This window comes from Tachysurus vachellii, chromosome 12 (assembly GCF_030014155.1).
Source record: "Tachysurus vachellii isolate PV-2020 chromosome 12, HZAU_Pvac_v1, whole genome shotgun sequence".
Classification (NCBI taxonomy): Eukaryota; Metazoa; Chordata; class Actinopteri; order Siluriformes; family Bagridae; genus Tachysurus; species Tachysurus vachellii.
The window spans coordinates 13022698-13046303 of NC_083471.1; the positions used below are offsets into that span (position 1 = coordinate 13022698).

A 23606-nucleotide genomic window follows, 5' to 3' on the forward strand; every position below is an offset into this window, starting at 1 on the left:
ATTAGAACTGGAAAAAAAAAACAACACCTCACTTCGTGCACGAACACACCCTCTCAAGCTCCTCCCCTTCACATTCCATAGTCTTCCTCGAGGACTCAACATCAAAATAAAAGTCCTTGATAGAAAATAACATAAAACAAAAAATGACAGAATACAATGAACGTTAAACAAGCAACCTCACATTAGTTACCCCATGTGAAAAGAAACGTCCACGTTTTCAACATACAGAAAATAACAATGTCATGAATAAACCAGACAAAGCAATGTGCAGATTGTTGGTGCAACACAACCACGATTTTCCATGAACAAAATGGTCTGTGTTCCACATGAGACATTTAAGGACCTCAAAAAAATTAAATAAAATAAAAGAATAAAGCAAAGATTTTTTATTTTTTTTTTTACTTCACAACATAGTCTTTGAACCTTGCAGGCAACCTGACAGGCCTGCGACCTAATGGGCTAGAGTCTAGAACAGCATGTGGAGCAAAGGTAAGACGGCCCACTTTTGAGCTTGCAGTGTCACCAGACTGTGGGACATTAAACTGTCCAGTGTTTTGAGTTAAGTTCAGTAGGGTCTGTCCCAAAAGCAAAGACCTGGCCGAACTCTGATTGGGGACTCCTCCTGTAAAAACGACAGAAGGCAAGTTGTCCTGGGCAGCAAGTGTATTAGAAGTAGAAGTACTAGAGGGTACTTCCTTTTCAACAGGCTGTGCAATGGGAGACAGTGCATCTGATACTGTTCACCCCAGCTGACATGTGGGAGCCAGGTAGGGTTTAAGACGGTTATGATGTACCACTTGTGGTGTCTTTTCAGGAAAACCCTTTGGCTGAATAGCATACAGTACAGAGTAACCACTGTCAGGCTGAACAGTTCGTGTTACAATGTAGGGTCCTTTCCAGTGTGGGGCCAGTTTACATCGGGAATGAGCAGGATCATTCAGCCAAACCATTCTCCCACATTGTACGTGGTGTATTTGGCTTTTTTATCATATTGTGCTTTTTGTTGCACATGAGCATGTTCCTGAGTCTCCTTACGGAACTGGAATGCAAAATGTAATTTCCTGTAGACAGATGTAGCATACTCTGCTGGGGTGCCCGCAGAGGCACTGGAAGATTCAGCAGGACTAGGAAAGAGTAAATGAACAGGCAGTCTGGCTTCACATCCATGAACAAGGAAGAAAGGGGTGTATCCAGTACTGCTGTGCACACTGGTATTGTAGGAGAAGTGGATTGACCTCAACATGGTATCCCATGGTTCTGTTTGCTGATACAGACTTTTACTCAACTGGTCTTTCAATCTTTCGATTAAACCATCTCCCTCAGGATGATAGGGAGAAGTCCTAGTTTTGGTGACACCCAACTTGGAACACAACTCCTTGATTAAATCTGCCTCAAACTGACGGCCTTGATCTGTATGAAGGCATTCAGGAACACCATGCTCTGTAACATACTGCTCAAAAATACAGTGTGCAACTGTTACAGCTCTTTGGTCCTTCATAGGGTACAAATTCACATACTTGGTGAAATAGTCTTGAAGAACAAGGACATATTTATGGCCTGATGGTGTCACAGGAAGCTCTGTAATGTCAGCTGACACCTTTTCGAAAGGACGATTGGCATGAAAAGTCTGTAAAGGAGCTACTTGATGTGGAACTGGCATAGATCTAGACTGGCAGGACACACACTGTTGGCAGTAGTTCTCTATGTCTCTCGCCATGTATGGCCAATAGAAATGCTCCCTGGCCCTTGCTAGTGTCTTTTTATGACCAAGGTGACCTACAGTGGAATGTCCATGTAAAAACTGTAACACCTGGGGGACAGCTTTGCTGGGAATGACTACATGAAGAGTGGGTGATTCTTTTGGTTTGTTACAGGCAAACCGGTAGATTTTCTCATCCTGCAAATGCAGTCTATCAAACTGTCGGCAATATACTTTGAGCTCTGCCGAACCTTTCTTTAGAACCCACGATGGAGGTCTCCTTCCATCCTTTAACCACTCAATCACTGTCCTCAGTGTGACATCATCTTTTTGACACTGTGCAATATCGACTGACAAAGACTGGGAAAGGTCTATGACAGCATGAGCAGTAAGAGGGGCTGTGATTAAAGAAGGTTCTGGCTTGCCTGCCATTGAGAGATCAGAAGTAGGCTGAGGAATGGCATTGCTTTGACTTGGGCGTCTAGACAGAGAGTCTGAATTTGTGTGCTTTGCGCCAGCCCTGTGTTTTATGACCCAATTGTACACATCAAGCTCCAATGCCGAATGGGCCCTGCGTCCTGTTGGATCTCGATCGATAGGCATTTTCTTTAAACCTAACAAGGGGCGATGATCTGTAACAATCACAAAGGGGCACCCTTGCAAGTAGTGTGAGAAATGTCTAACGGACCAAACAATAGCCCATTCTCTGTCAAAGGTGGACCAGTTGCACTCTGGTGCACTTAGCACATGACTGGCATTGGCTACTACCTTTTCAACACCCTGTTGTTGTTGTGCAAGAACGGAGCCAATAGGTGAGATGCATCCGTATATAGAATAAAAGACTTGCTGAAATCAGGGTAAGTGAGGATAGGAGGGGAAGATAGAGCATCCTGAAAATACTGAAAAGTGTCTTCACATTCTTCGCTCCAAATGAATTTGGCATGTTTCCTTGTCAGACTGTGTAAGGGAGCTGCTTTTTCTGCAAAATCTTTGATAAAACGGCGATAGTATGAACAGAGGCCTATAAAAGCTCTAACCTCTGTAGGTGTAGTTGCACGAGGCCAGTTCAACACTTTCTCAGTCACCTTGGGGTCTGGCTGAATGCCATCCTTTGAAACCACATGTCCTAGAAAGAGTACAGATCGCTTGAAAAACTGACATTTTTGAGGATGGAGTTTGAGACCAGCCTGCCGCAATCTACCAAGCACTTCAGAGAGATCGTGGATGTGATCTTGAAAGGTCTTACTGAAGACTATTATGTCATCAAGATATACCAAAGTCTTAGACCAATGGAGGCCACGAAGAACAAGCTCCATCAATCGCTGAAATGTCGGGGGGGCATTAGTAAGGCCCATTGGCGTGACCTTAAAATGATACAGGGAATCACCCGTAGTAAAGGCAGTTTTTTCCTTACTAGCATCATCCATTTGAATCTGCCAATAGCCACTTGACAAATCCAGCGTACTAAAGAGCGCGGCTCCAGATAGGGCATCCAAACTGTCATCCACACGTGGGAGTGGGTGTGCATCTTTGATTGTAATCGAGTGTAAACGTCTGTAATCTATACAAAATCTGTAAGATCCATCCTTCTTACGAACAAGTATCACTGGGGAGGCCCATGGACTATGGCTAGGCTCAATTAAGTCAGCATCAAGAAGTTTCTGTACTTGTTTGTGGATTTCCTCTCGTAGGACAGGAGATGTACGATATGCCCTCTGACGTGCAGGGGACGTAGAGGATGTGTGTATGCTTTGCTTAATCAAATCAGTTCGACCTAGATCAGTAGAGGAAATACTGAAGATATCACAGTTCTCTTGTAGGAGGGAGTGAACTACTTTCACCTCATTGGGAGTAAGAGTGTCTGTACCCATGTGAACATCAGGAATTTTGCACGAAGGGCTTGGCAGGCTAACCTGAGCTACAAGAGCGTCCACAGGCCTATAGAAATCAGAAGGCATGTTACGCACAGAGTAGAACTGACCTAAATGGGCCTGTTTGGGCAGCTCAATGTCTTGGTGTGTAGGATTAAGTAGATGTGAGCCCGTTTTCAACATTAGAGAAGCTACGAGCAACAGCTAAATCTTTGTCAAATGACACATTTCGTTCTAGGATACCTTGAAAACCATGGAGCTGACTACCTGTCTCAGATACACATGCTACCGAGGCAGGAACAACAATCTCTGTCAAGGGTGGGACTGAGACCTGTGAGAGCAAGAACACATTACAGCAAAAAGGCAATGCTTGGGAGGAACTGAGAAGAGAAATTTTTTCATTCTCGAACATGAAATCCCCAGAGGCTGTGTCAATTGAGGCACCATGTGTTTTGAAAAAGTCCCACCCAAGAAGGGCGTCCTGTCTAGAGTCTCTAACAACATACATGTCCATACTGAAAACGTGTGACCCAAGGCGTAATGTGACAGTTAATGAACCTAAAATGTTTAATTGATGTCCTGTAAGTGTGTGTGCCACCTGGAAACTTTTCAGTATGGGCCGATGTTTCAGTGCAGGGATGCGTTGACGCAAGGCCTCACTAATGAGTGACAAACCAGCACCCGGGTCAAGGAAAACACTGACTTCTTGGTCCTCGATGAGTCCTTTTATGTATGGGGTCCAAACTGTGGAGTCCTCAGGTGTGACTGTGTTGTCGCTATGGGCCACTGACATTTGAACTGAAGATTGGCCCCCACCTCCAGCTACCATTCGTTTCCCGAACGGTGATGTTCAGTGAAATGTACATGCCATGAATGGGGTCATTGTGGACTTGGAGAGCGATGTCTGTAATACTGCTCACCCCTCCATCGATCTCTGTTTCCCCCTGGGCTGCTGTCATCCTTCGAATTATGCCTATAGCTGGGTTGAGGTGTCACTGTGTCAACATATGCAGCATATCCACGCCGAGGGCTAAAGCGGGTATCTCTACTCTCATAGAATATGGGTCTGTCATAGCCGTGCTGCTGATGATAACTTGACCTGGGGCTCCCTTGTGGTCTGCGGTGGCTGATACTGGAACGTACAGGAGATCGTCCTCTGAAGTATGGCTCATCAGATGCAGTGAAATGCTGATAGCGAGACGATGGCATATGGTGACCATCTTTAGCTCTCTCAAGTGAAGGTGATCTCCGACGATGGACGAAGTGGTGTTCAGGTGATGAGACAGCACTGCTGTGATGAGACTGAGGCTGTGTCAGCATAGAAACTATGGACTGAAGTTTGTCTACTTTCAGATGGAGGTCACTGAGCTGCGCTGCAAGCATATTGGCAGACTCAGTTGTGAGGCTGTGTACCACGGCAGGCTGAGGTGCAGAGGATGTCGGCAGAGGAGAAGGCTCAGTGGCTGTGGAACGTGCCCTCTCACACGTACCAGCTACTTTAATTGCATCATCAATTGTAGCAACACCAAACTCGTACAGCTTAGTTTGCAATGCAGGTTCCAGTCCAGCTATAAAACGTCACAAAATTTCACCTTTAATGGCAGATTGTCCATAATCTGGAAAAGCTTGGTGAACAAGGTGGGTCAGTTCAGCAGCATACACTTCTAATGGCTCATTACTCAGACGTGGTCTGGCATTCAAGTACGTTTTAAAAGTTCTTAGTAACTGTTTTTGGTCAAAAACCGTAGCCATTTTGCCACATGTACGGTCATAATCAGATTTTATGTCATCTGACAAACTATCCCAATAACTGAATGCAGCACCTGCCAATCTTGAAGGAAGTACTTTGGCCAGCTGAGGTTTGTCCATACCTGAGGTCTCGCAGCATACTTGAAAATGACGAGCCCATTGAGAAAAGCTTTCACTGCCATCCCCAGTGAAGTCTGGAGGTAAAACAGCTCTGAAATGCACCTGTGGAGTTATTACATTGTCTTACGCCATGTTTGAAAAAAAGTGCTGCCAATGCAGCGTTGTACCAGTTCAGTCCAGTCTTTTGTTGATAAAGATTATTTTATAAGTCTCAGTGCTTTCTCGTTCTGTTTTTGGGCTATGTGCAGTTGCTGAAGTCCGCCACAGGAGGGATTAACGCGCACAGTTTCAGAAAATGTGAGCGCCGTCAAATCCTGGCAAAGAGCCAACTTCGAACCGCCGATTAGCAGGCATTTTACTCTCTTTCACCAAAATAAAACGAAATAAGCAAATAACTAAACATGGAAATAAAACTCACACGATGGTGAAAACAATAAAGCTGCCCTAAAGTTATAAATGTAGTCCGGCAGAATACAGTCCATGTAATTGAAATTACGCTGCACGGTAAGCAAAAAGCGTTTCAGTCAGAAATAACCCGTACAACAACCGATCCAGCATATATGAATAGGCAGCGATTAGCATATATTTTCGTCTCCGTCACTCTACCAATACAATAGCAACTTCTCCAAAGATACCGAAAACCACCACCGCTGCCACCAATTAATATGTAAGGCGTGGAGGTTTAACTGTTCATGGGTTGATTTCAATAAAGACGATGGACTTGAAATCTTACCAGCTAATAACTTTTATTGAGCAGAGGATTAGAACTGGAAAAAAAAAAAAAAACAACACCTCACTTCGCGCCCGAACACACCCTCTCAAGCTCCTCCCCTTCACAGTCCATCCTCTTCCTCGAGGACTCAACATCAAAATAAAAGTCCTTGATAGAAAATAACGTAAAACAAAAAACGATAGAATACAATGAACGTTAAACAAGCAACCTCACACATTGATTAAAATATATCCAAATTTCATTTCTATAGTATTGTCTCATGAGAAGATGGTTGCTGAAATGTGAGGGGTGTATTCACTTTTGTGAGATACCGTATAATGTTAGCAATGTAAACAATCAAAAAATGAGCTAAAGAAAAGAATAGTAATAAATATATAGAGTATAGAATGTGTGTAAATCTATTAATATATTAACATTTTGAGGTTAAATGCAGATGCTCATTGTGAATGAAAAAGTTTTAAAAATATATGGAGTGTGCAAGTAAGGTGCAAATAGAAATACATTTGATAGGTATAATATATAATCTATAATGCCTACCTTTCTGCTCACATTCCTTACCGATTTAGTATGAAATAATGGTATGGAAATAGGAGGCAAATCATTTAAAATTAAAAACACTACATTTGAGCTCGCAACCAAATTGACTGTAGAAAACCCTGTACATACTTTCAATTAACTGAATATAGAGGCGATATAATAAGGGTACTTGACTTTTATTGATATGGCTGTATGCATTTGTGCTGAAAGGTGAAATTCATTTTCATCTTCAGCTTATTAGCAAAAACTACACCAAAATCCGGTATTTGTAGCTATTCATGGTTCTCCTTCCCCTTGATAAAAGCCTCAGTTCTGGCTGAAAAAAGCAGCCCTAAAGCATGATGCTACCACCACCATGCTTCACTGTGGATACATCATACTTTTAATTTTTTGCTGGTCTCTTGGCTTTTATAAATTTTAACATCCTGCTTATGGTTCTCCATTTCCTCTAACTGCTGATGTTCAATGGTAAATCTAATATTTTGGAAAATGATTTTATACTGCTGTCATGATCTAATCCATACATGCTTTGTAATCTCTTTGCAGCCTTCAGCAGTCGGATTTAAACTTATTTGAGGTTAATCAGAATCTCCAAGCTAACTGCTGTATGTTAATTACTTTTTAACATGAGACTGAATGTTCTGGACACAGCTTTCTGAACACAGCTACATACCCAATTATAAAAAGGTGTGCTCACCAGGTTATTGTATAAGTATTGTATATGTTTTTTCCTAAATTGTTTCTGTTAATTTTATATCTTAATTTTTATATGTTGCAATTTCATATCAAGGGTAAAAACAGTTCAAATATGATTTATTTATTTATTTATTTATTTTTACTTTACAAACCTTTTAACAGGGGTGTGTAGGATCTGATGTATTTTCCACTTTGTACTGTTTTCTGGTGACAGTAGAGTACAGTAGAGTACTTATAACACTTATAACCTCTCTAAGAGCTACAAGATAGATCTACAGTCTTTGGCATAAAACAAATGAAGAACAAAAGGACAAAAAACAAATATTCAGTATAGTTTAGTTCAATATTTTCCTGTTCATATTAAATATTTGTCCCACTTAAACTTTTTAAGACAACAGGCTTATTAAAAATCTCTTCTGCTGCAATATCATATCAATCATAAGTTCATAAACTTAATATGTAAAATGGGAACATGTAATTTTAAAACAAAATAAATCTCCAGGCAGCCAGTTCTATCCATTCTCTGTATTGGAGAATGGGAATAAAGGCTATTGGATTGTAGTGAATTTGGTTTAGAGATTGGAGCTCTTGAACGCTGCACGGTGTTACTGTTTACGGTCTTGTGTAACACTGCTGCTGCTGCTTGTTAGTTTGCTGACTGAACTTAAAGCAAGACCAAGCTCGGGTAAGTCAAAATGTTAACACAAATGTTCAGTATTTGGATTTATGCTCTGCACATTTCGAGTAAAATAATATGCTGTCTTAAGAAACCATGTCATTTTACAATGTTGGTTTTGTTAAATAGTTTTAATATTCAGCAGAAAACAAGGTGTTTGCAAACTATCAAAGTCACCAGAACTAGCATGCAAATCAAGTTGACTTTTTTTAATATATATATATATATATATATATATATATATATATATATATATAATTTATTTATTTTTTTTATGATTTTTTTGCAACAGTATCATCAGCTGTAGCATATGGTGTTTTAAAAGTCAGGTTTCATATAATTTATGTATTTATTAATTTATTTATGTATATAAAGCAGGTTTTTTGGTGTTGTGAGTGAATTCACACAAAACACAATTGTAACAAGCTGTGACTTTTGTGATGTCTTTGTCAGATACAATTCTCTTGTAGAGATGGGATTAACTCAATATAGACTATGTATAGTAGTAGATCTTTTGTATTTGTGTGAGTTATAACAATACACAAGGCACGGTGAGTGTTACTGGGCAATATAATAAGTAATAAAAGCACAATAGTTCAAGGACCATTTAACATACAGTACAGCTGGAGTAATAAAACTAACCAGCCATGTGGAAATCATGCTGACTACTGGTAATCTCTATCCCCAATGTTAGGGGGAAAAAAAACTATTTTTTTGTTTCATGTTATTAACAGATGCATAGAATTTTGGAGAATTGATACTAAATCAATAACCATTGTTTTTATACAGCAATAAAGTGGGTATTGCCTGCCTTTTGCCAAGCTTAGTCAGTGAGACAGCTGGTATAGTCAGTGAGACAGCTGGTAAAGTCAGTGAGACAGCTGGTAAAGTCAGTGAGAGAGCTGGTATAGTCAGTGAGACAGCTGGTATAGTCACTGAGACAGCTGGTATAGTCAGTGAGGCAGCTGGTATAGTCAGTGAGAGAGCTGGTATAGTCAGTGAGAGAGCTGGTATAGTCAGTGAGACAGCTGGTATAGTCAGTGAGACAGCTGGTATAGTCACTGAGACAGCTGGTATAGTCAGTGAGGCAGCTGGTATAGTCAGTGAGACAGCTGGTAAAGTCAGTGAGACAGCTGGTATAGTCAGTGAGACAGCTGGTAAAGGCACTGAGATAGCTGGTATAGTCACTGAGATAGTTGGTAAAGGCACTGTGATAGCTGGTAAAGGCACTGTGATAGCTGGTAAAGGCACTGTGATAGCTGGTAAAGGCACTGAGATACTGTAGCTGGTATAGTCACTGAGATAGCTGGTATAGTCACTGAGACAGCTGGTAAAACCTTGATTTCCACTGCTGCTTTTGCTAGTTATCCCTTGCGGCCTTCTCACCATGCAGATCTCCTGTTCCGAATAGATGGCGAGATTTAGCTCCCTCAGCCAGGTCACTTTGCCTGCTGCATATTCCTCTAATATCTTTGGTGTAATATTGTCTCTTTACAGCCATGCGTGTAGCGGTAATCGGAGCTGGGGTCATTGGTCTTTCTACAGCTCAGAGCATTTATGAGCATTACCATGACAAAGTCAGTCCCTTGAATATAGATGTCTATGCAGATGTCTTTACTCCTTTGACCACCAGCGATGGAGCAGCAGGACTCTGGCAGCCATACCTCTATGATAAAGGCAATGTCCAAGAAACGTAAGGGCAGAGATAAGTGGATTTCATTCAAATTCCAATCCCAGGGGGCCAAACATACAACTACTGCTTAGTTATAAATCTAATTACCTTATTAGAAGCAAAAAAGCTCATTTATACATAATTTTTGTCTTGAACATGGGTACATCATAGAAGTGAAATTGAGAGTCAATTGAGAAGCCAATTGATGTGGCTTGGATTCACATTCTACATGGTTAAATAACCCAAAAAGTGTCTTTTACATTTGTAGGAATTGACATTTTTAATGCAATTACCAAATCATTTATTTATTTAATTTATTTTTAATCTGTGGTCTGTGTTCTTGGAACCATTTTACATCATTGCAAATTTTCTTTTAAATTTTAGTGCATCCATATTTAAAAAAAAACATTGCTACACTACTTCTGTGATTTTGGGTTATAGCTTATACTGAATATATTGTTTTGCTATTTCTCCCAATGTCAAGCAAATTACTGAATAATTTGGGTATACAGATGAAAATATTTCCAATAAGGAACCAGTAAGGAAAAGTTCTTGTAGTCAAAGCATACATACATTTAAGCATAATTCATGAAAAGCAATGACATACTTTGTGCTCATGTGGTATGTAAAAAAAGTCTGCATTGATTGAGACTGTTTGAGTAGTTATGAATGATGCAGCAGCTTCATGTCTCTTTCATTCCTTTTTTTTTTCAGAAAATGGAACAAAGAAACATTTGATTACCTTCTGAGTTTCCTTGGCTCTCCTGAATCTATTGAAATGGGCATATTCCTGCAGTCGGGATACAACCTTTGCACCCGACATGCCCCGGTAAATCTTTCTCTTTTTTTGTGAGATATACAGTAGTTCCATTATAAGAAAGATTATGTTAAATCACAGCATGGGGATTATAATGATACATGTTTTTTTCCTGGTGGATACACAGTATAGTATATACTTTTTTGTTTTTAACATACTCTGAAATGAAACAAATGTTATCATTTTAGCTGTAGAATGGTAGCTTTAATTTCATTAGGTACCAATATATGAGTGGACCAAAATGAATGTTACAAACTATGTTTACTGCCAAGATAAAATACGCTGTAATTGATACATTTATTTAGTGGCAATATGTAAATTTCTTGTAAAAGGTTTGAGCAGAAGGTTTTTCTTGATTTTTACTTTCTTTGCTAATCAAACCACAACACACAAATCATTTAATGAAACCAAATTGGAAGAGGCATGTTGTCATAGGAAAATAATCAACAAAGAGATGATGGGATCTTTACCACAACTAGTAGATCATTTTTCACAGCAATTGCGCCAGTATTTTAAATTCATTAATAAATTACCTGCTATAGATTTTATCTGTTCATAGTTACTTCTTTCTCTACGGAAGCGTATTGCATTCACTTGAGTAAAAAAAAAATCTACTCTGTTTTTCTGAATTAACAACTTAATTATCTCAAAATTATGAGAGAATTTTTCAGGAAAAAATTTTTTTTGCTCTTTCTTAATTAACGACTTAATTATCTCAAAATTATGAGAGAATTTTTCAGGAAAAAAATTTTTTTTGCTCTGTTTTCTGGATTAACGACTTAATTATCTCAAAATTATGAGAATTTTTCATGAATAAAAAGTTTTTTGCTCTGTTTTTCTGAATTAACGACTTAATGTGGATTGCATGGAAGTAAACATGTCCCGCCTTTCAAGTTTAATCCGGTTTTATTTTACTTTGGGTTTGAGACATTGGGAGATACTGCTGTCTTTAAGTAATATAAATGGTATTGTTATTAGTGCGTCAACTTTGCGCAGACACCTCAAGACTTTGCGCCTGTTCAGACGAAAAGAACATTCTGATCTGCTTGACATTGCTCTGTTTCTCTAGGATCAGTTGAACCGATATGGTATGCTTCACGGTAGCCGTATCACCATTCGTGAAAACCCGTTGATTGCACCATTGATGCAGATCCCATATGGTTTGAGTTTATCATATGAATCAACATGCCATAAAAAGTTCGGGCCTGGATTATGATACAAACGTCGCCGAAGACGATTCCGGCGCCTCAGTTGCACTCCATACAGTACAGGGGATACAGTATTTTCAACAATTCAAGAGCCTGATTGTCTCTTGTGTCACCACATAGCCAGCCTGAATGCATTTCAGATGCATCATCTTATATCCGTGAAGCATACCATATCGGTTCAACTTATTAAACTTGAAAAGCGGGACATGTTTACTTCCATGCAATCCACATTAAGTCGTTAATTCAGAAAAACAGAGCAAAAAACTTTTTATTCATGAAAAATTATCTCATAATTTTGAGATAATTAAGTCGTTATTTCAGAAAAACAGTAGATTTTTTTTTTACTCAGGTGAATGCGATATGCTTCCGTACTTCTCTTACTTTTAGACAATAAAACAAAAGAAGCACAGCTTGAAACAGGAAAGATGATCCTTTTGCACTTTATCCTTTGACTGTTGAAAAGAGTTGTTCATAAATGTTAAATGTCTCCTATTTCAACCATAAGCCAAATGTCAAAGAGTATTCAAAATATTTTATTTATGCATATATACAAAATATTCATTTTACATATACAGTACAGTATACTGTCCAAACCTTTTACTAGAAATGCTGTTTTACAGATGAGCAGTTAGTTTTCCCCCACAGTTTAAAGTTGGAAAACCTTTCTCTCATTTCTCAATAAGACTTTGTCCCAAACTGCATTAGGCCTACTTTTAAAATTAACGTTTAACTAGAGTTAACCTGACATTCCTGAGTTCCTGGTCCTGAGTTTACTAGCCAGTTTACAACATATGAACATTTTAAGGTCATATTGCTGTGGCAGGTGCCTGACCTCACTAATGCACTTGTAGTTGAACGAACACAAATCACCAGAGGCAAATTACAAAATCCTGTAGAAATCTTTAAGCATTCCCAAAAGACTGGAGAGTGATATAGCAGTAAAGGAGGGACCAGGCCTGTATTATTGTCCATGGCTTTGAAAAGGGATGTTCAAGGACAGATATGAATGCGATAGTTAGGGGTCCACAAACTTTTGGCTATATGGTGAACATCATATCAAACCTTATCATTACATTACTACAGTTTGTACAAATGCAAATATTGAGTTCAATTAAAAAAGTAAAAAGCAGAATAAGTCAATATTTTACAAACATCAAGTTAACAACTATATTTTAATTCAAATCACATACAGTTCCACTTTCATCCTTTGACCCATGCACTGAGGAAGAACATTTTTCTACAATTCAGTGCTTTGGCTGGTTAAATTTTTTTTCAATTCCATTCCAATTTCATTTTTTACAGTTTATAACAAAGCAGCTTTCCCAAAATCCAAATGTAGATTTAGTTCCAAAAAGAACAAATAAGAGGTGATGGTGGAAAAGAAAAAACTCCATGAGCCAATAAGATGATAAAGAAATCTTGAGATAAACAAGACTGTGAAATGGGACAATTCAACCTGTTCCACGTGACATAAGATAATGGGATTATACTGTACAGTTAATCATTACAGGATATGTACAGGTGTTGAACTGTAAAGACAAATGTGTTAAAAGGATATTAAGTATAAGCATATTGTAAATACGGATGAGCAGTCTGTTTTCCAATAGTTATTCAGTACAAATCTACAGTATCTAATTTTCCCCCAATGAAATAAACTTTTTTCCAGAGAGGCAGTTTTGAGGATATAGATGTGGGACTCCAGTTGCTTATAAAATTGTGGGTCACCCCTTTGTGTTTTCAGAGCACTAAATAGTGTTATTTAAATTCAGTCTGTTGTCTGCTGTTTTCCTATATACAAATGAGTATATACAGAAAACAATTCACATATAGCACCACTGACACTTCCTCACCTAAATTAGCCCCATAACACCAGCTAGCACTTTTTTGGTATCTGGAATTTCTTTGGCTAAATCATGCAACATGCCTAATTACTTTTTATTAGTGTAATGCAAATTTGTATTAAATGGGTTTGGCCATAACTATGAGTTTGCTTTACTTATTTCTTTTAAAATATTTATTTAAAATCCCATTAACACAGATATTATTTTGTTTCCCAGCCCTGATGCACACCACCAGTCCTTTTAAGAAAACTCCTTTCTGTTAGTTTAAAAAATATTACCTGGTTACATTCCTAATGTGTGTGTATATATACTATACAGATTAATGCACATTTTTATGAATACAGCTGTTAAACTATTAAAATTTAAGCTGATTCACTACTTAATTTTAATTGTACTGTAAAATTATATTACAGTTACTTAGATTCTACACTGTCCCACATTTCACTGGCCCTACATCTCAGAAGTGGGTTCTAATTTGAGGAAAATTATTATAATGTTGTCTCTTTCTCTGCAGGAGCCATCATTTAGAGACATTGTGTTGGGTTTTCGGGAACTCACCCATCGTGAGCTTGATATGTTTCCAGGATACAGGTACACACAGTTACAGTAAATCAACAGCAATAAACTAAAATTAGCAGTGTTTTAAAGCATTATGATAAAAGGCAAATATGTTTAAAATGTATTACTGGAATCTGGATAATCATTTAGATCACACCTTCCTCATGCTAAAGATTTATCTTTGTTTGTGACTGTTTCTGTAAATTGTGTTTTTCAATGAGTGTTACAGCTGAGATTTTGACTGTGGCTTGATTGTTAGTTCCAGGTGGGTTGGTTTGAGTATTTCTATAACTGTAACTGCTATTATTTCTGTAAAGGCAGTTTTTCAGACAGAATTGCCTTGTTGTTGCCTTGCTAAAAGAAAGGCTGCAACAAGACCGCATGTCACACCTTGAGTTGGATGGGCTACAACAGCAGACCACCTTAGGTTCCACTTGTCAACCAAGAACTGAATGTTGAAGCCACAATGGGAACAGACTCACCAAAACTGGACAGTTAAACGTGACAAACGTGACCTGGATTTAATGAATCTTGATTACTGCTCACACAGATGGTAAGGTCAGAATTTGGGACCAACAATATGAATCCATGGACCAAACTTGCTTTGAGTCAGCTGTCCAGGATGGTGAAGGTGCTGTACTGTTGTGGGAAGATTACTTGTGGAATGTGGCAGACTGGGAGATTCGCAGCACTTTCCAACATCTTGTGGAATTCATGCCATAAGGGAGGTCCTACCCTATATTTCTGAAGTGTTTCTAATAAAGGGCTCAGTGAGAGAATATTCAATTCAATTCAAGTTTATTTGCATAGCGTTTTTTACAATAGACATTGTCTCAAAGCAGCTTTACAGAACATAAACATAGAATAGAAGGTAAACATAAGAAGTATAAAGAATTAATATAATAAAAATGCAAGATATATATAGTTCACAGTATGTATGTATATACAGTATGTATGTATGTATATGTATTTATCCCCAATGAGCAAGTCTGAAGTGACTCAGGCAGCAGTGGCATGGAAAAACTCCCTTAAATTGGTAAGAAAGAAACCTTGAGAGGAACCAGACTCAAAGGGGTGACACTAGAGGGTGTGATTACAAATATACAGTCAAACAAATGCTGTATTGGTGTAAGGATCACATGGAGTTCAGATCTCCTCTTGAATACCCATCATAGATGTTGCATTCAAGTACATCCTGGGCCAAAAACATTCCTATTACCATTACACCACCTCAACCAGGCTCAACTCTTGACACAAGGCAAGTTGGGCCAGTGGGTTAATGCTGTTGGCACCAAATCTTGACTGTATAGATTCAGTCTGGCAATTGCTGACTTCTGACTTCTCTCATCAACAAGGCTTTTTCATCCACAGAACTCTTGCTCACTGGATGTTTTTATTTATTTTATTTAAGTCTGTTTTTGCATGAAGATAAAAATAATATATTGTAGCTATATATTTATATTATTTTAATTTTGTTATTAGGATTCTAAGCAATATAGATTTGAAACAACTTTCAACAACTGTGTTTAGGGAGTTTCATGATCTGCACAGGAAGAGGAAATAAGACATTAATGAAATGAGACTTGATCACTTTTGGGTTTTATATTTACAAAGATTTCCCATTCATCAAACTTTGTTCACCTTGACAGCTTAGAAAAGTAATAAAAATGTACAAATTTATAAAAAAGTATTTTTATTTTGCATGTACACATGATGCTTAAAATTGTACTCTGTAGAGCTGTTCAGGTTTCTAGATAATTACTTATGGTGGCAAACCTGTGGCTGTTATATTACTCTGTAAGTCAGTTACTGGATATTATTACCAGCTTTACTTGTTACTTTACTACTTTACTATAATTATACACATTAATATTTTTATTCACTCAGCTTTTGAGCATTAAATTTTAATGAATTTAGCTGCATCTGTTCCCCTTGGTAAAGCTTCAATGTTACTGTGTTTTCCCATTTAAGCTTGGGTTGGTTTAACACTTCTATAATGCTGGAAGGGAAGACGTATCTGCCCTGGCTCATGAACTGGTGAGAGTTCAGGCTTTATCTCAGTGCTATTCAAACTATATTTATCCTATTAAAGTTTATTTGTCCCCTTGGTAATGTTTTACCAGGCTGGCACCAATGTTCACTTTTTATTTACCTAGTAAAATATAAGCAACAAGTTAATAAATAAGAAATAAAATGTGATGAAGTGATCATTGTGACTGGATCTTAACAAAAAGGCAGAGACAAGAAAACAAGGATAAATGTTTTTAGACTTTAAGAGCAGTTATTGTCCTTTATTCAGGTTGACCAAAAGAGGAGTGAAGTTTTACCACAGAAAGATCCATTCATTCCAAGAGGTCAGGCAAAAAATTTTTTTATTAACATGTGTATGCCAGATGCTTAAAATAATTTAAATTGTTGCCATTTTATGTATTCAAGAACGAAAATTCATTTTCACATGAGGATGGTGCAGCACATAACAGTACACAAGTCTACAAGACCACATTAAGTGAATGTACACAACAGTGTGAGAGAAATGCACAACACAATAGCTACATAGCATGGGCTGTAAACTATAAATTATTGGTACGGTAATAGCAGTAGGTTTAGATAAAGAGTCTTATGTTGCTTTGTATAGTGTAGGCCTATAGGGGTATTTTGTCATACTGGGCTAAGTATTAGACTAGGGAGGGGAGGTTTGGTCTCGTTAGTCTCCATTGAGCCTTCTTGGCTTGGTGGAGGGTGTTCAGGTGAGGTCCTCTGTCATGTGTACACCAATACATTTGAATCTTTTGACTCCACACCTGTGCTGTTGTTGTACAGTGGTGAGTGGTCCACTCGAGTTCTCCTCATTTTTCATCAATTTAGTCTTATCAACATTAATAGATAGGTTGTTGTCTAGACACCATTCTGCACCTGGTTCAAGTCCTCTCTGTCCAGTATGTGACTTGCTGATGAGGCTCACAACTGCAGTGTAATTAGCCAGTATAATGATTGGTTTATAGTACAGTCATGAGTAATCTGTGCACACAGCCCTGGGGTGTACTGGTGTTCAGTTTGGTGGTGCTGGATGTGGAGTTGTTAATTTGTAGAGTGTAGGCTCAGACCCAGTAGGTGCAGATTTCTTATGAGTATTAACAGCTTTTTGTGTAAAGTACTATATTTAACATACTTGTCTAGCAAAAATAGTTTTTATCAAAAATTAATATTATGCTATTCATCAGTGCATTATTCAGGTGCCATTTGCCTGAAATGTAATTCGAAAAAATTATTACTATTTCAGGAAATTAAACAATTAATGGTTCTGGGCTCAGACATTATTAACATTTGTCATACCTTTTAGCTGGCAGAGAGTGGAGCAGACGTTATTATTAACTGCTCAGGTGTACGATCAGGTGACCTCCAACCTGATCCTGAGCTGACTCCAGGCCGAGGACAGATCATCAAGGTCAGAGGTTAAAGAATGAGTAGTTACTCATGACTATGAGTATCTACTGTATGTATGTAGGCCTGGGTACCATGATTTAATAAATGTGGGTCTATCTGCCTTTCTGCTTTATTAGGTGGATGCTCCTTGGATAAAACACTTTATTCTGACACACAATTTCACATCAGGAGTTTACAGTTCACCGTACATCATTCCAGGGTGAGTGTTCATGCTGGCTTAATAAGACTAAAGGACTAGAATTAGATCTTTTGCATAATAATTGCCATATTAAATACATTCATTTAATAACTTCACGTTTCCCATGATTGTTCACACATTTCTTTGCACGATCATGTGCTAGTGTTAGTTGTCTAAGTTGTTTCTGTCATAACAAAATTTCCTATAAATGTTCATTGGCAAAACAGCAAAAACAAATAAAATTGTTAGATGACAGTGTATTTTATGTATCAGTTAAATCTGAGCATATTTGCTCTTTGCAATTCTAATGCATCCTGAGTCAATATTTGCTAAATACATCTACTAATTAATGCTTTTAAAATTTGAGACTTGTCACTTTGCTAGAGTTCAATAAAAATACTCATGTAAACAAATTGTGTATTTTTATCTGATGCCTAACTAAAAACAATAGAAGAAATAGAAGAAAATGTGTATCTTATTCTTGCCCAGGACTCGTTATAACAGTGGGCAGTATTTAGGGTTCACTCACTCACTCATCTTCTACCGCTTATCCGAACTAACTCGGGTCACGGGGAGCCTGTGCCTATCTCAGGTGTCATAGGGCATCAAGGCAGGATACACCCTGGACGGAGTGCCAACCCATCGCAGGGCACACACACACACACTCTCATTCACTCACACAATCACACACTACGGACAATTTTCCAGAGATGCCAATCAACCTACCATGCATGTCTTTGGACCGGGGGAGGAAACCGGAGTACCCGGAGGAAACCCCCGAGGCACGGCGAGAACATGAAAACTCCACACACACAAGGCGGAGGCGGGAATCGAACCCCCAACCCTGGAGGTGTGAGGCGAACGTGCTAACCACTAAGCCACCGTGCCCCCAGTATTTAGAGTTGAGTTACTAAAACATTGAGGCATCTAAATAGTAAGTGTTGTTAAAAAGTTACATGAGAATTACAGACATGGAGTGGAGTTTAAGAAAAAAATGCTTCTGTTAATTACACACGACTGTGAAATTGAGCAACAAGATATAGGCTTCAGCAAAGTCCAATATTAAAATAAATGCCTCTTAGTGCTGTTGTAAAAGCTTGTGAATAATGAGTGGAAGCCATATTGTTAAATCAAATTTGTATTTCACTAGTACTAGTGTAAAAATTAGTTTTTACTCATTCATAAAAACCTGATAGTCTGATCTGACCCGGTAAAAGTTCTTTAAATTTTTTTGCTTTGGCAGTGACATCAAAATTATCTTTTTTCTAAATCTTTTGCAGTATCAGTATCCTTTAGAACCTTTGTTTGATATTTCAGCTGTCTGAAATTCACAGAAAACAATATGTTCTCAGAGCATGATTAAGAGATTTACATTTACATTTACAGCATTTGGCAGATGCCCTTATCCAGAGCGACATACATAAGTGCTTAAATCTCTAACATTGAATACATTAATGCTGGCTCACTAAGTTACATACTTAAGATACCATGAGTTTAAAACATTTGTTCAAAGTTACAATGAAAAAGTGTCAAAGGTGTGTTTTTTTTTTTTTGTTTTGTTTTTTTTTATTTTTTTTAATGCGAAAGATAAGGAAAGAAGTGCTAGTTGAAGTGTTTCCTGAATAAGTAGGTCTTCAACTGCCGCTTGAAAATATCCAGTGACTCAGCTGTCCGGACCTCTAGGGGAAGTTCATTCCACCACCTTGGTGCCAGTACAGAGAAGAGTCTTGTAGTATACTTGCCTCTTACCCTGAGAGATGGTGGAACCAGTCGAGCAGTGCTGGTAGATCGGAGGGTGTGGGGTGCAGTGCGAGGAGTGATGAGGGCTTTGAGGTAAGAGGGAGCTGGTCCATTTTTGGCTTTGTAGGCCAGCATCAGTGTTTTGAATCTGATGCGTGCAGCTACCGGAAGCCAGTGGAGGGATCGCAGCAGCGGGGTGGTATGCGAGAACTTTGGCAGGTTGAAAACAAGCCGGGCAGCTGCATTTTGGATCATTTGCAGAGGACGGATTGCATTCATAGGTAGACCTGCCAGCAGTGCATTGCAGTAATCCAGTCTAGAAATGACAAGAGACTGAACAAGTACCTGAGCAGCCTGTGTGGACAGAAATGGCCGAATCCTTCTAATGTTGTAGAGAAGAAACCGACATGAGCGAGTCACATTAGCAACATGAGAGGAAAAGGACAGTTGATTGTCCATGGTTACCCCAAGGTTGCGAGCTGTGGCTGAAGGGGAGATCAGATCGTTGTGCAAGGATATAGCAAGATCATGAACTGGGGATGAATCACCTGGGATGAAGAGCAGCTCAGTTTTGCTAGGATTAAGCTTTAACTGATGAGCTGTCATCCATGATGAAATTTCTGCCAGACATGCTGAGATCCGGTCAGAAGCTGTGGCATCTGCGGGTGGGAAAGAGAAGATAAGTTGTGTATCATCAGCATAGCAGTGGTAAGAGAACCCATGTGAGGAAATAACTTCACCAAGAGAGTGAGTATACAGGGAGAAAAGAAGAGGACCAAGTACTGAGCCTTGTGGGATGCCAGTGGCGAGTCTGCGTGGAGCAGATGTCACTCCCCTCCATGTTACCTGATATGAGCGTCCTTCCAGGTAGGAAGCGAACCATTCCCAAGCTGATCCGCAAATCCCAAGACTCCTGAGGGTGGCTAAGGAGAGTCTTATGGTTGACTGTATCAAACGCTGCTGAAAGGTCAATGAGGATAAGGACGGATGAGAGTTTGGCTGATCTAGCAGCATGTAGTTTCTCAGAGACATCTAAAAGGGCTGTCTCTGTGGAATGAGCTGCTTTAAAGCTCATTTGATGATGGAGTAAGCTCACAAGAGATGATGGAGTAAGTGAACATTTGTAAATCAGATGGCGTTACTGGTTTAAAAACTGTACTGCTGCACTGAAGGCTCTTAACTGGTTGACTGAGAGAAGATATCTTGATACTAGATATCTTGTTACTTCATCTGTTCCTCTTTGTCTTTGTTGCTGTATGAGATCAGACTTCAGTGATTTTTTTTTTATCGGAGATTATATTTTTGTTTGTTAGTTTGCTTGTTTGTTTTTTTTAAGTTCATGATCTGTCATTTATTATATGAGCAGAAATGGAACAGTTTTTATTATGGTTACACACACAGCTGTGTGCAGTATTTTGTGTGAACCTTAGGTTTAGACACCTGATCAAACTGCATTGTACTTGGACCCACAAGTATAATACTTTCTGTATTGAAAAAACGTCCTTCTGACCCAGTGTTACACTGATCTGAATATATGCCTGTTCTACTTTTTCAGGAGTCGCCTAGTGACTGTTGGGGGAATTTTCCAAGTGGGAAACTGGAGTGAGCAGAACAATTCTATTGACCACAAATTCATTTGGGAAAGAGCCTGTGCCCTGGAGCCCAGCTTAAAAGTAAGAGAATTATAGTATGTTCTAGTCAGTTCATCCATCACAATCCAATCATATCTAATCGAATCATATATATACATCTAGGGTTTCAACAACTAATCAACAAATTTGACACAATTCAAAAATAAAAATAGCAGACTGTAAATTTTATTATTGATTAGTTGGTATGTCTTATGAATCACATCATGCCATTTTTATAGCAAAATTAACAAAGTTATTTGAATAAATCTTAAGTGGCTAAATATTTTTTTATGTTTATAACAGCTACATCATTTCATATTCTTAACATATCCAGTATCTTTTAAATATATGTTATCCGTCATCACATTCAAGTTGCCGTCTTGCTTTTGGGTCCCATGGAATCCCAAAAACATGATTGCAGGCATTTTTAACTATACTGTAGGTATCAACCCCAAAGTTCTTGAGACAATTTCATAGACAAGTTTATTTTGGAATTTTTCCCATTCCATGCGTTTTATTTCATGGAGTTGTGGTGTTTTCTATAGTTAAGTTAATCTGTTAAGGGTAAGTTTTTGTTTGTTTGTTTGTTTTAAGTGGATTAGAAATTGCCTAACTTTTTAAAAGAAATTTCCTGTCTCCTGATGCACCTGATATTGTTAAATATACGAAGTGAACAAGAATGTTCTTCATGAAATATCTTGCTTCCAAACTCTCTGTAAAATCTTTCCAGATTTTTGATGAACTCAAATATTCGTTCAGATCTAGTCAAACTTGCATTATGACCTACTCTCAACTTTGTTTCAAATAGTTGGATTGGTACGTGCATATTTGTGCATACTGTATTTGTTTGCCTTGTCAGCATGCGCGCATAGTTGAGGACTGGACAGGTCTCAGACCTGTACGCAGTAAAGTCAGGCTGGAGAGAGAGACCATGGGTTACAGACCCAGCATGATCGAGGTGAGCTTTTATAGCACAAACATACAGTAACTGAGCTGCAAGGCAGAAATTGTGAAATCTAATTGGATTTATTTCAGGCTGTTCTGGTAAAACTTCATGATTAAATGTCTGTTTTTGGGCAATGGTTTGAGACATAACCCTACTAATTTTTGTCATCAGAAATATGTTATAAGTTATAAGAGTAACTAACCTGGCTCACTGAAATTCCACAACATTTAGTAAATATATCTATAAATTGATAGAATATAGGATGTTCATTAATAAATTCAAAGGTAGTTGTTGGCAAACTGCTATGAGGAATAAAACACTTTGAAACATTCTGTAATAAAAAAACAAGATGTGAGTAAAATTCATAAGTATTAACAAATTATTTTGTTCAGTAAACATTCTAAGTTCCAATATTTTAGAATTTAAGTTTTACTTAAATAAGCCACACAATCTAAACTTGATAATGCACATTGTTTTTTTTTTCTTATATGCACTACCAGGTAATCCATAACTATGGTCATGGGGGCTACGGACTGACGATCCATCGTGGCTGTGCTGAAGAAGCTGCCCGTCTTTTCGGTGAAATCTTGCAGCAGCAAGCTAAAGCAAGCCAAGCCAAATCCCGACTCTAATTCACCAGCTTTATAAGATGTAACTTGCCTGTTCTGAGTTGTTAATCCGTATACAGGTCTATTAGTCACACTGCTAGTGAAAACTTTGCAAATGATTCACTTTGCAATCTAAATCAGCATACAGAAATAGATTCTAAAGGTCTAATCCTACAGATTTTAACATGACACTATTTTAATAATATGGCTCAGTTTAATATGCCAGTCTTCAGTTAGTCATAATATGAAATGCATGACTAAATGAGACAAATCAATCAAGCAGTCCAATGATGCAATAAATATAATTACAAACACGAAGTTCTTTCATTTGAAATATAGTTTATTGTAGATACACATGGATAAAGTGTGGAGTAGGATATCTGCACGCACAGACACTAAATTCAGCACTAAATAGCTGATGGGTTTCCATCATGTATGTATGCAATCATTTCAACAAGATGAGTAAAACCGATCATTAATAAATCATGAATTCACTCACTGTACAGCTAAAAAAATCAAACTAAAAACTTTAGTTACATCTGTGATTAACCCAAATTCCTGTTAAAAAATACAGTACAATATACTGACAATAGATAACAAGAAAGCTAAAGATGAATTTTAATGATGTTGAGATGAACTGAATGAATTTAAAATAATATTTTGTGAAATTTGTTTTAAAAACTTTTCATCCCATGTATTCCATCAAAGAAAAGCCAAGTTTGATGTCCAACATTTATGACTGTTAATGAATAAAATAGAATTTAATGTTACTCATATGTATTTGTATGATGTGTGTTTGGAGGCCTTAAATTTACCCTGCCAGTTTCAATTATTTCATTTATTATAGACAAATATAAATAAAAATTCAAACTTTCCTTACAA

At 38.0% G+C, this 23606-nt stretch overlaps 1 protein-coding gene across 1 annotated transcript; it reads left to right on the plus strand.

Moving 5' to 3' along the window:
• The first annotated feature begins 8021 nt into the window (after positions 1 to 8021).
• Positions 8022 to 23606, plus strand: LOC132855341 (D-amino-acid oxidase-like). Its single transcript, XM_060884221.1, has 11 exons — positions 8022 to 8090; positions 9579 to 9774; positions 10468 to 10582; positions 14134 to 14210; positions 16149 to 16214; positions 16477 to 16531; positions 17518 to 17622; positions 17738 to 17820; positions 21095 to 21212; positions 22030 to 22128; positions 22617 to 23606. The coding sequence occupies exons 2-11, from the start codon at positions 9581 to 9583 to the stop codon at positions 22746 to 22748; spliced, it is 1044 nt and encodes a 347-aa protein (XP_060740204.1). The 5' UTR covers positions 8022 to 8090; positions 9579 to 9580; the 3' UTR covers positions 22749 to 23606.